The 13295-nt window shown below is 33.5% G+C and overlaps 1 protein-coding gene across 1 annotated transcript in view; it reads left to right on the top strand.

Moving 5' to 3' along the window:
- The window catches only part of VCPIP1 (valosin containing protein interacting protein 1), a 30103-nt gene extending 20662 nt beyond the window's left edge, over positions 1–9441 (top strand). Inside the window, exon 3 of the mRNA XM_006734431.3 lies at positions 4067–9441. Within this exon, the coding sequence (XP_006734494.1) occupies positions 4067–4932 (866 nt within the window). The 3' untranslated portion in view covers positions 4933–9441. The remainder of the gene's footprint in view (positions 1–4066) is intronic.
- The last annotated feature ends 3854 nt before the right edge of the window (positions 9442–13295 follow it).

Here is a 13295-nt window from a genome sequence, read left to right as displayed (position 1 = left end):
AGTAGGCGGAGGAAATGAGAGTGACTGCTAATGAATGGGTTTGCGTTTCTTTTTGGGGTGATGAAAATGTTCTAAAAGTGATTGTGGTTTCTTTTTGGGGTGATGAAAATGTTCTAAAAGTGATTGTGGTAATGGTTGCACAATGCTGTGAATATACTGAAAACCATTCAGTTGTACACTTAAAATGAATTTTATGTGAATTATCTCTCAATAGCCATTATAGTTTTTTAAATGTTACCTGTGTTATTTATCCTTATTAGGAAGTAGTTTAAAACTCTGAAGTAAGAACATTTGAGATCAAATTTTGGTTCTACCACTTGCTCCCTGTGTGACTTCTAAGTCTTAATTTCTTCATTTGTAAAGTGGCTATTATAATCTCAGGGTTGTTAGGATCAAATGAGATTATGCACATAAAGCAGTTAGCAAAGGGCCTGGTACCTAATAAATAATTAGCTAATGTTTGTTGTTATTATTAGAATTTTAGCTGTTACATGCAGAATAATTAAAATTCTTCTGACTATAACAACATTTGAAATGGTCATTGTCAGAAAATTTTACTTTTCAAAATACAGTTTCTTCTAATATCTGTGGCAGAGTTTTATCTTTTTTAAAATTTTATTTATTCAAGTAATCTCTACACCCGACGTGGGGCTCGAACTCTTGATCCTGAGATCAAGAATCCCATGTTCCTCTGACTTAGCCAGCCAGGTGCCCCTCACCTCTTTTGTTGAGGACAGATTTGTATGGCAAATCATTATTATTATCCTGTGGTCAAAGAATCAAAGTATATCACCCCAAAACACATATACCCATATCCTCCAAAGATTGGAACATACTTCTCTTTTTTCAAATCCGCCCTAACAAACAGATGGTTATATCTACATTGGAACAGAAATATTTCCCAATATAACTAGACTATTAATATTCCTATTCTTTATATTTGGAAAGATATTTTAAAGTTCTTTTGCTTAAAATGTAAGTTTCCTTGCAGGTCTTTATACAGAGATAAATGCAGACATGAATGTCAAATTTAGTTTTAAAACTTGTATAGCTATCTTTATAATGTTGAGTTTTGCTCGTGTTTGAACTTCATGAAAATGGAAATTGAAAATTATGCTATATGCGTTCTCTGTGATTTGCTTCTTTTCTGCAACACTTTTTCAGATTCATTCACATTGATGGGTTCAACTACCATTTTCACTACAGCATAGTATTCTGTTTTATCATTTTAATATTATTCATCCATTGTTCTGATGCATTTCTAGTTGTTTTGATGTAAGGAAGAACGTAGCCCTAAATATTAGTATACATATTTTTTGGTGTATATGTGTGATGAAACTGTTGATATGTGATATAGGAATTTTAATAACACCTTGATTCTTAAAATTCAAAAGGCTATATAAGTTATATAAAACCTAAATGATTTAAAGGGAGCACAACCCGTAAAGTATTTGCATTGGTTTTTTAAAACATATTTAATATATGTGCTGCCGAAGCGAGCACTTTTAAAACATATTTAAAATAATGTAAAAGGTCTAGGAACTACAGAAATGGGAAACATCACCTATAATTTTTAAATATTTGTCTTATACATACATGTTTTGGCCTGATTGTAATTATAGTACTTAGATTTGTTTCCTTCTATTCATGCACATTTTACTATATATATATGAAGCATCATAGGTTTCTTATTTATATCAATTCTTGATAGCTGCTGCATATTACTTCCATCAGGTAGATAGACTGTAATTTTCTTAGCCATTGTCTTCTTGTTGAAAGCTTACATAGATTGTTTCCAGTGTTTCATTGTGAATAATACTGTGATATGTGGGACTATGATTCTTTCCAGGGATGACCAAGGGAAAGCATCACAATAGCAGTCTGGAAACAGTTACAAAACTTTTTGATCTAGTAGAGGAACTAAAACTATTGACTGCCTGATTTACATTAGGCACTCTGTGGTATGCTTTGCGTGTTTTCTCATTTAATCCTCAAATAATCAGTGAAGTCAGTAGTATACCCATCATTATACCTACTTGATTGTATTATAAGGATCTGTTTGTACCTATCTCCTAAGAATTACATTTTATTTGAATCTTCAGGGTCTATTTTAGTTCCTGGCACATAGTGAGACTCAACAGGTGTTATCTATTGAAATGAATGTTTGAAAGTTGCTTAGGGTCATCCCTGGACTTAATCATTCAAAATTCTCTTCTTTGCTACCTTTGTTTCTTGAGCCAGGTTTTACTTTTCCACATCTGCCTGGCAAAACCTTTGTCTATAATGCTTCTGAAGATAGACTGGAATTGTGTGTGGATGCTGCAGGACATTTCCCCATCGGTCCTGATGTTGACGATTTAGCTAAAGAGGCTGTAAGTCAGGTTCGAACAGAGGCTACTACAAGAAGTAGAGAACCAAGTCCCTCACATGGGCTATTTACAGATCTCTGGTAGGGGATTGGTAATAAGCCGATTCTAAGGGTTGTGGCCTGAAAGGTACTATTGAGACCACATCTCTGATTTTAAATTTTGTCTGTCTCTTTTTTTCAGTTACCTATGCCAAAAAAGTTCTGCTAAGAGGAAATTCTAGTTGGATTTGTATTAATGGATACTTACAGCTGAAATGAATGTTTATTTAAAATTACTGTATGTTATTTATTCATTTGCAGTTTAGTTCTTTTCTGTGGTTATTTGGAATATTCACAGTGAGATACATTAGAACCACTCTAGCTTTTTTCAGAGGAGGGAGGAAAAACTATTCTTAATAACTTACAAAACTGGAGACTACCTAAATGCCCACTAAGCATTCTATAGTTCAGTCATCCTCCACCTCTGTATTTGTATAGCACTAACAATTTCATTCATTTTTAACTAGTTTGCTTTTGCCTTTATATTTTGCCATAAACATACCCATTTGCACCATATGTTATTAAGAGTTCTCTGCTTCATGGGTTCTATGCTGGACATGGAGTCTACTTACAAAAAATAAAAATAAGAGTTCTCTACTTCATCTTTCTTTTGTTGCTGACATAGAAAATCTTTGGTTTTATAAAATTTGAAAACCCCTATTTTTGCATACTTGGAGTATACTTTGAGAAACAAATTTAAAATGTAAGGATATTGGATAGTTTAAAACACACAATTTTCTTATACTCAAGCTGGGAAAAAGTATAAAATTTTGGAATACCAGATAGTGACAATAAGCTCCTCAACTAGAAAATAGAAGCCTGCTTTCAAGTTCTTCTATTGCTACATTAGTTGACTATGAGAAGTAAATTAAATTGCAGGGGCCATTTGAGGAGTATCTGTAAGTCAGGCTTATTTTGGTGGTTGTGACTTACCCGAGAGGAATAAGAAGAGTAACATGAAATATAACTTTTTCAGAGGAATTTAATTAAACAAGATCTTTTTCATTTATTGTGACCAAGTGTCATTTCTTACAGTTATACCAAAGACACAGTGCATTAATCTTAGCTTTCCTAAATATGCCCTCATAATTACTTCTTTAACTATAGGATATCTCATTTTGAAAGTTCATTATCTTTTATATTTGTAAAAGATATATACCTAAGGTACACTGAGAAAACCACTTTTATGCTGGTATTCTGTAATTTAGCAGAATTACTAATAATTTTTAATTTTAATTCACACTGTGCAGCATATTTTGTGCAACACTTTGCCCTTATAGGTATTTTTGCAAAGTTTTAAATTTGAATTAGTAAATGAAAGTATGTTTTCTTATTGCTTTACTGCAAGCAGTTGTTTTACTAACACTGTTGTTAGTGTTTTCTCATGGCTTAGCTGTTTCAAGCCCTTTTCCTAACTTTGTAACAGGTTAATGATATTTGTAAAAAAAAAAAAAAAATTCGCCTGTGGAACCTACAGTAAGGTCTGTCGTGATATTTTTTTAATAGTATTAAATTCTATTAATAAATATAAATTATTTTTTATTTTGTTTTCAAAACTGTGATCTCGATATTGTTGAAAATTCACTATTTCAACTGTAATTGTCTTTACTACACTTTTAAAGTAAGATTTTAATAAATACGTTTTTTCTCCTTCTTTAGGTATGGCTGATGGCAAGCATTGTACTTTTCCACATCTGCCTGGCAAAACCTTTGTCTATAATGCTTCTGAAGATAGACTGGAATTGTGTGTGGATGCTGCAGGACATTTCCCCATCGGTCCTGATGTTGAAGATTTAGTTAAAGAGGCTGTAAGTCAGGTTCGAGCAGAGGCTACTACAAGAAGTAGAGAATCAAGTCCCTCACATGGGCTGTTAAAACTAGGTAGTGGTGGAGTAGTGAAAAAGAAATCTGAGCAGCTTCATAATGTAACTGCCTTTCAGGGAAAAGGGCATTCTCTAGGAACTGCATCTAGTAACCCGCACCTTGATTCAAGAGCTAGGGAAGCCCCAGTTGTAAGGAAGCATAACACAGGGACAGACTTTAGTAATAGCTCCATTAAAATAGAGCCTTCTGTATTCACAGCTGCTCCTAGTAATAGTGAGCTTATTCGAATAGCTCCTGGAGTAGTTACAATGAGAGACAGCAGGCAGCTTGATCCTGATTTGGTTGAGGCCCAGCGAAAAAAATTGCAGGAAATGGTTTCTTCTATCCAGGCTTCAATGGACAAGCATTTGCGGGATCAAAGTACAGAGCAGTCACCATCTGATCTTCCTCAAAGGAAAGTAGAAGTGAGTTCTGTGAAGTCTGGGAATCTTCAGACTGGCTTACCTGAATCTTTTTCTTTAACTGGTGGCACTGAAAATTTGAATACAGAAACAACTGATAGCTGTGTGGCAGAGGCCCTGGGAGCAGCATTTGCCACAAGGTCAAAAGCACAAAAGGGAAATTCAGTGGAGGAGCCTGAAGAGATGGATAGTCAAGATGCTGAGATGACAAACACAACTGAGCCAATGGATCACTCTTGATTTAATTAGAGGCTAATAAAGGCAGAATGTTTATTGTGAATATGTAACATTTGTTGGCTGGGCCACATAACTTGATTAGTCATAAAAAATCTTGTACGTATATAATTCAAAGATTATATCTTGTTATTCAGTGCATGACAGCAAGTGTGTGATTGGCAATAGCTTTTAATATACTGCTGCCCAGGCTGGCTCTGAATTCCTATAAATTAGTTATTAGATCTGCTGAGATGAGTTTCTTCCATATATGTGGTTCATTGGAAGTTTTTTGTAATTCTAATTCCATGAAAGTCTTAATGTTTCAAACATGAAAATTCTCTTGCTAATGTTTGATTTTCTGAAAAGGCTAGAACTGAGTGGGGAATGAGATTTTGCTAACATTGATGTCATCCAGGTAACCATTCCACATATTTATTAGAGTGTCAAAAGCTTTATGTAAATTTGAAGGTTATCAGAACTACATTGTATCTTAAAATTCATAGAAGGATTTATTAGATACTGGAATCCTGACATTTCCGTGAACATAAACACATTCATAGAGATATGTATTCTTGATGAAAATATCTTGAGAATGGAGTGTAATGATACAACATTTTGCTGATTGAGCAAGGCTAGGGGGACAATATCTATTCTAGAATGATAAAGTCAATGTGATTCAGTAATGTTGCTGTCTGAGCCAACACAGCCAACTGTGTGCTCTATTGTTGATAATATGTTACCATTATTTTTTTAATCCTGGCCTGGTCAAGTACCACTGAATTCTTTTTTCTTTAATCTTGCAGAAAAGTTGATTGCAGTGTGGTAGAAAATATAAAAATAATGGTAGCAGTAGTTAATCTCTAATTTTCAGAGTCTGTCAGATTCACAGAGAATTTATATATAAGAATTTATCTTTACGAATGAGTTACATTGTTCTACAATTTTGATCAATGGTATTTAAGCTTGTATATGCTAAGTGTCTTTGAACCCCTTTGAACCAAAAATGTTTCCTTTTTTCCTTAGCATCCATAACATTTTCTTTATCTGTTGGCTTCACTTGGATTTGGATACAAATTTTACTGCATCAGACCCTGATCAACTGGGCATTTGCTTAAATAGTGTATTCATCAAATCTTTAGTGCCAGTTTCCTCAAAAAGCAGCCTTTCATGCTTATTATCTTAAAGACAAAGAATGTTTATCCTGAGATTGGTATTGCACTATTTTATCCTGTTCTGCAGGTCTGTATTCTGAAATGTACATTTCAATCCATCTTTTTCCTTTGTTCACTGAAATTAAGTTGAATTTGAATGGATGAAAGACAAAATGTATATTAATACAATCTCTTATCTAGAGCATTCAAAGCCTGGCTGTCTCTGTTTGCACATGTAACAGATGCAGAACTGTGTTTGCAGTATAAGAAAATGTACATCAGAAAGTATATTATCAGGTGTTTCAAAATTTCAGTCTATTGATTCATAACGAATATAGACAGTACTTTGACTTGTGTTTCCAAAGGAGGGAGGTTTTGGATTTCTTTCTATGAAAGTATCTCTGACTTAATCTACTTACTAAATGAACTACTCCATTTGAATAAGGAAAGAATGGAGAATCTAGACATTTTGCAGGTGATACCTGAGCAAGATATATATTTGGGTTAATTTTATCACAATGTCACATTTTAAACCATATTTTATCTCGATTTTTCTAAATTTACTTTCAATTATCTTAATATCTAAAGAGCAGGAAAATTTAGGACTTTTATATTGTGCATTAGTTTTGCATAAAGAACTACAGCTACCAAATAATATTTGCCATTTAGTTAGTATAGGTGGCTTCTGTGTATTAAACTAAAAATTGCCAATACCACTGACCACTATAATTATTTCTGGCTTTTTCAGCCACTGAAACTGGCTTTTTCTTATTAATTTATCAGGAAAATGTTTAACAAGCAAATGCACTGCTTCCAGGTAAATGATATAATCACCTTTTCTTTAACAAATATTTTCTTCACCTGTGGCTTGGCATGTTTCGTTAATAACTGACAAATAAACTCTTATAGCATATAGTAAAAAATCAGAAATAAATTTTATCTTCCTATTAAACACTTGCATTCAGTCAAATTGGAGTGCACCTGTGAACATTAGGAGAAGGGCTCCTTCCTGTAATCTCTGATAACACTAATAATTTCTCTTGCCACAGCAATGCTATTTAGAAGCTGGTTAGGTATGAATATTATAATAGCTTGGGTTCTCCCTTGATAAAGAATAAAAGGCTTGATTTTGAGAATGGTCAGATTTCTTGAAATTATTTTAAATCTGCTGAAATTTGGTTGGAGTAATTAGTTTTTGAGAAGTGGGCCAGGTATCATCTTCACAAAGAAGTTTTAGAAACAGTTTAAGTTCTTAATTTTCATCCTTTGTCGTTCCATATGGTTATCATAATCAAATACATGACTATAGAATTCTTATTTTTTAGTACTGCCATTTGTGATCACCACAACTTTGAGTTCAAGCTAGAGGTCATAAATCAGTTAAAATATTTTTTTAGCCCTAGATGTAACATAACTATAGCTCAATCTTATAATTCTACTTGTGATGTTTCACTGAAACTTGAAGTAAAATTGTAAAATTTTTTCTTCAGTAATCCATTTTATAGGTAATCATACCAAGTTTGAATTGATGACCCAAAGTCCAGGTAGAGTTGAAGGTGGTGTAGAATATTGGTAATGAGAAACTGGTTGAAGTTGAAGAACACATGACACTGCCAAATATTATGAGCTAGAATATAATGAACTCCAAGGGAATGGCTACTCAGGAACTAGTTAAAGAGTAAGCCCAAGGCCTATTTTTTCCCCTTTCCTATGTTTCAAGTATTTTATTGGAAAATGTTAGGATAAAGACCTGAGAAATTTAGCAAATGCTATTGACTGTGAAATTTGCTTTATATCTTCTGATGATTTTTAGTTTAATTTTTACAATCAAGCCTACTGCTTGCAATTAAGATACTAATCTGAAATGCATCTGTGAATCCCAGCCATAGGTCCTTATTGCCATTATTTTTAAGTATCTAACTTGATTTGAAGTGAGCAGACTTTTGCATATGGTCTCTTACCTCAGGGAAGATCACTTGCTAGCAACTCATATATTACTAATGACAGGTTTTTGAGAATTGTACTGACATCACATGTTAGCTACTAAATGCAAAATTTATAACAGTATTATTTTATGTAGATGCCTACTAATACTGGTTGCTAGTGAACGTTTCTTTAAAAATTTAGAACTCCCTAATAACTAATCTTTAGGTATGAAGTAAACTCATAACTTCTGTCATTAATTATGCTTTGGTCAATATAGTGACAGTATCATACTATGTTTATTTTAGAATATCAATACAGTTTTGTCTTCATTTTTCAATAGGAATTTCAATTGGCCCATGCTTAAAAATACTGCAGAGTAGATTTTGAGAGTTTCATGGTTCCTGAAACAAGGTTTCCATATTAAGATTTTCATAAAAGCCTTTGCAAAATTGAATTAAACTCCACTCAATATGAACTTTAAATGACCTTTTATCACAGCAGTAGTGAGATACATACTCTATGTAAGTTGGGTAGAAATACCCTACAGTTCAAGGTTATCATATAATTTAACAAAATTGTACATCCTCAAAGCTCTTCATAATATAAGAAATTAATTTTCAAACCAGAACTATTCACTTGAAAACATACCATAGTAGAATGTTTACTTAAATAACAAAGAGGAGCTACTGTAAGATTTATAGCTAACTGTAAGTTCTGCCATTCTTAATAACTCTTCAAGATGCTAAGTGTTTCAATTCATATTTAATGATAATTAAATCGTGGGAATTTTAACGTTTGTTCCAAAATAGCAGAAATTGTAAAAATTGTGAATTATTGGAGAAAATGCCATTACTTGTATATTTGACATTTAATTTTTTAAATTATGGAGTCTACATGCTTTTGTAGTATAATATTAATACAATGATTATTCTCTTGTAAAAGAAAAGGAAAACTAGTAAAAAAAAGTTTTAGTTGATGTTATCTGCTTGTGAGTATCAATTACTTAGTATTAAAATTTGAAGGTATTGCATACTTTTCTTTAGAATGCACAAGTCCCTTCCTGAGCCTTTATGCCTGTGGTGGGGCAATAAAGGACTGAAAACGTTATCAATATTTTCAGGTTTATTGGACTTTAAGAATTAGTGCCAAGAGCTGGAGAGTCTACTTTTTTGGAGGGAAATATTCTTTAGAAAATGTAAAAATAAGTGGTAATGTAAATATTTAGAAAAATTACATAGCAAGTGCTTTAACTGCTCAATTAAATAGTATAAATGTTCTATCATCCCTAAGGCACTGGCTGTTACCCATTATTTTCTGATTTTGTCGTTGCTGTATATATTACATTTGAGTAATAAATAATTGGTAATAGTGTATTATAACTATATAGTGTTCTACACACCTCACTGTACAGTATTTGAAGTTTTCTTTTATATTAATAAAACTATAAGTTAATACATACTGATTTTCCCCTCGACTTCTCCACATTAACTTTTTAAAATGATTTTTATTCTTGAGTTTCCTGGAATTATACTTTAATAATATAATGCATGAAAATATAGTTTAGTTTTATAAAGGAATTCTTAATGTAATAAAGGTCTTTTTTAAACCTCCTTTAGTGGGACATCATATAGGAACAGGAATTTCTCCCCTTTACTGTGATCTCAATGTAAATGAAATGGACTCAGTTAAAAAAGAATAAGCAAAATTCCTTTAGACATTTTACGTAATTGGGTTATGCTTACTGAATATTTAAGACAAAACAGACATGTTCTAATAGAGAACTTAGTTTTGTGCTGATTTTTCAAAAATACTGGTTAGAGATAAAGAGGGAATAAAGGGAAATACAGAAAATAGTAGTAACATTTCTATGGCTTAGCAATCAACATGACTTATATTTACTTTTAAGTTTTAATACGTATGCTTAATATCCATTCTGTTAGAATAGACTTGTTTAACTTAGAGCAGAGCCTCAGACACTAGGCTCCTAGAACTGAGTCTTGGCACACTGTTTACTGTGTGATCTGTCTGTGCTTCAGTTTTTTCTCTAGTAGGATGATGAGGACATCTACTCCTGGGGTTGTTGTGAGGATTAAATGAGTTAACATGTATTCGACGATTAGAACAGTGCCTGACATACAGTAAACACTTAAATGTTTACTATTACTGTTGTTTACATATCAAAATAATTCAGTAGAGTTCAGTTGACATTAAAACTGATAAATCCTCATATATAGGGCACACATTATTTAAATAATTTGTTTTATTAGGTTAAAACCTGCTTTATTTGTGATACATAGTTAATGAGCTAAAAACAATGGTTTCTATGTTCAAATATTTATGCAAGAGCTTTATGACCACATGCAATACTGAAAATCTGGAGAACTGACAGTCTGTGCTTTGTGACTAACTTGTTCTGTGACTTAAGGCAAGTCATGGAGCCTTTCAAGCCCTCAGTTTCTACTATAACTTTGGTTCTTTAGTTGCTACCCCCTTGTTCTGCTGATATGTCATCATGGGCTCATTTGCTGTTGGCATAGTGCTGATGGGACAAGTGACAGTGGTGTGGGCTCCAAGTAAACTAAACATAATTAGCTTTGCTTTATGCTTTGGCTGGCTACACTTGTCCCAAGCTTGGACTTGAGGTCTTGTACATGCGTCCCACTGGTCACATACCATATAGTTTGGAGCTCTCAAAAACTTCAGTGAATAAGATAAACATCCTACTTATGACAGTTCAGTATGGATTTTATTTTTCTTGACTGGCTTTTTCAGACCCCAGTAACTGCAATTATGACTGCATAGCTCATTGTTTCTAATCATTAAAAATGTATACAGAAAAATTGAAGTCTTTAATTGATTTTCTAAACGAAGTCTTTAATTGATTTTCTAAACTATATATGGTATCCTGAGGTGAAAAACTAACAGGCTCTTTAAACTTGCATTCTTTCGTCATTGGAACTAAACCTGTCCTTGGTCCATTTGTCATACCACAGAACAGAAGCTTGGCTTTTGATCAGTGCGTAACAAACAAATTGAATGATTGAAGTATAATCTTGATTCAGTCACATCCTAGGATTCACAGATTTCCACTTGTAACCCCAACCCCTCTCCTGAAAAAAAAAAAAAAAAAATTCAACATGTCCCCTGTTCTAGGAACTGGGTAATAATTCTAAATAAGACAAATTCCATGTAGCTTTTAGAGCTACATCCCAATGATGGAGACAAGCAATAAACACATTCCATATAAACTATCATTTAGTGACCATTTCCCTATATCCAGACAATAGGCCAAACACAGCATGCAATAATTAGTTCAACCCTCAAAACAACTCTTTGTGGTTGGGTAACATCATTGTTTTCATCTTTCAGGAAATAGGCTCAGGTAGATTGGTAATTTACCCAAATTCTGGACTTACAGGTGGTAGAGCTGAATTTAAACCTAGATGTTTATGACTCCATAGCCTAAGTTCTTAACCTGAGTACTATATTTGTAATTTAGCAAAGGAGTAAAATTTGGTAGTCACGTAAATCTTTATAAACATCTATTGTTAAATCTAGCTTGTTTTCAGGTACACTAACCTGGTTTGAAATTATTTCAATGTGTACTACCTGGCTTTAATTTCACTTCCTAGAAGTTCCCTACCTGAACCCCAGTCCTCTACCCCAAGTTCTTCCCTCCTTGGGTTTGTTTTCTGCCCCCAAATTTGGAGATAATTTAAAGAAGGATTTCAGAATTTCTTAGATGATTGATCTGGGTAAATTCGAGAATCATTGGTTAAATAAAAGTCCAACTCCCTCATTTCAAGAGCCTGGAATGATTGTCATTTACTAAGCAGGTCTGTTGCTTTAGTAGGAAGGCTCCCCAAAGGTGATACTTCTCAAAGGACAGTTCATGGGCTACTTGTATCTCATCAAAACATTTCTATGAAATCTTTTCATATGCCAGGTACTTTGCTACAAATAAGGAATAATAAAATGGCAAGAAAGACATACTTCCTGCCATTATATTTTTAGTGAATGAGAGAGTCGCTTAAACAAGCAAGTGCAAATATAGGGGGACTACTGGGTGGTGGGAGTCACACTACAGGAGGAACTAACCTGACTTGCTAGTGGCTTAGAGAAGGCTTCCCAAGAGGGGATGTTACAAGCCAAGACCCAAAGAATTAATATGATGTTTAAAAATCAAATTGGCAAGATTACGTACCAAAAATATTTATTAGGGCAGTCCGTCAAGCAAAATTAAGTGTGATGCTTAAGTCTGCCACAATTTAGACCCCCAAATCCTTCCTGTAAGAGGGTAGCGATCCAGTTGAATGGATAGGGATGACAAAGTTTGAGAAAGCTTGTGCAAATAGGGTTGCTAAGGAAAGGTAAACAGTGTAAAAGAATGAGATTCTAGGGGCACCTGGGTGGCTCAGATGGTTAGGCATCTGCCTTCAGCTCGGGTCGTGGTCCCGGGGTCCTGGGATCGAGCCCCTCATCGGGCTCCCTGCTCAGTGGGGAGCCTGCTTCTCCCTCTGCCTCTGCCTCTCTCTCTCTGATTCTCATGAATAAATAAATAAAACATTTAAAAAAAAAAGAATGAGATTCTAAATTCAGTACATAAAACCATCTTCAGAATATGAGCTTATCCTTTGAAACTAAAAGGTATCTCTGCTACTGAATATGACCAGTATAAATTAGATGCACAGATACATAACAAAAATTTTAGCGAAATAGTAAAGTGAGAAATTAGGAGCTAGAAACCCTCAATTATTTGCTTTCTTTCACTGTTATCAGGATTATAGGAAGATTAGTTCCACTTCTATTTCTAGCTTCTCATGGCTCTATCCTGGTATTTGTCATCTCCTCTGTTTCCATTTAGCAGTAGTACTACCTAAGTGACTAGTAACCAGCGTACAAAGTTGTGCTTAAAATATTGCTTCTCACTTTAAGATTATTTCTTTTTGTGATCTTTCTTATGGCAAGTGATTTGGCTTTCTCTTTACTATAATAAGCTTTATAATGTTATTAAATTTATTTTTGGTACAGTGAAGTGATTAGAAAAAAATCAATAGCTGAAAAAGAAGTAATCTATAAAGGTTTTCATTGAAATGGGCCTTAATTCTTTTTCTTTTTAAAAAGTTATTCTCAAAGCAATGAATGTACTTGGTTAAAAAAATTTTTTCAAAACTATATAGAAAGACACCCAGTTCCTCCATCTCAATTGCTAAATCAACTATTTCTATTTTGGTGGTTACCTCCCTACCAGGTCTAATCCCTTGATTTATCAACTTTAGACAGTATTTGATTTCTCCATTATGAAAGATG

This window comes from Leptonychotes weddellii, chromosome 4 (assembly GCF_054177405.1).
Source record: "Leptonychotes weddellii isolate Sample4059 chromosome 4, ASM5417740v2, whole genome shotgun sequence".
Classification (NCBI taxonomy): Eukaryota; Metazoa; Chordata; class Mammalia; order Carnivora; family Phocidae; genus Leptonychotes; species Leptonychotes weddellii.
This window is presented reverse-complemented; position numbering and strand designations above follow the sequence as displayed.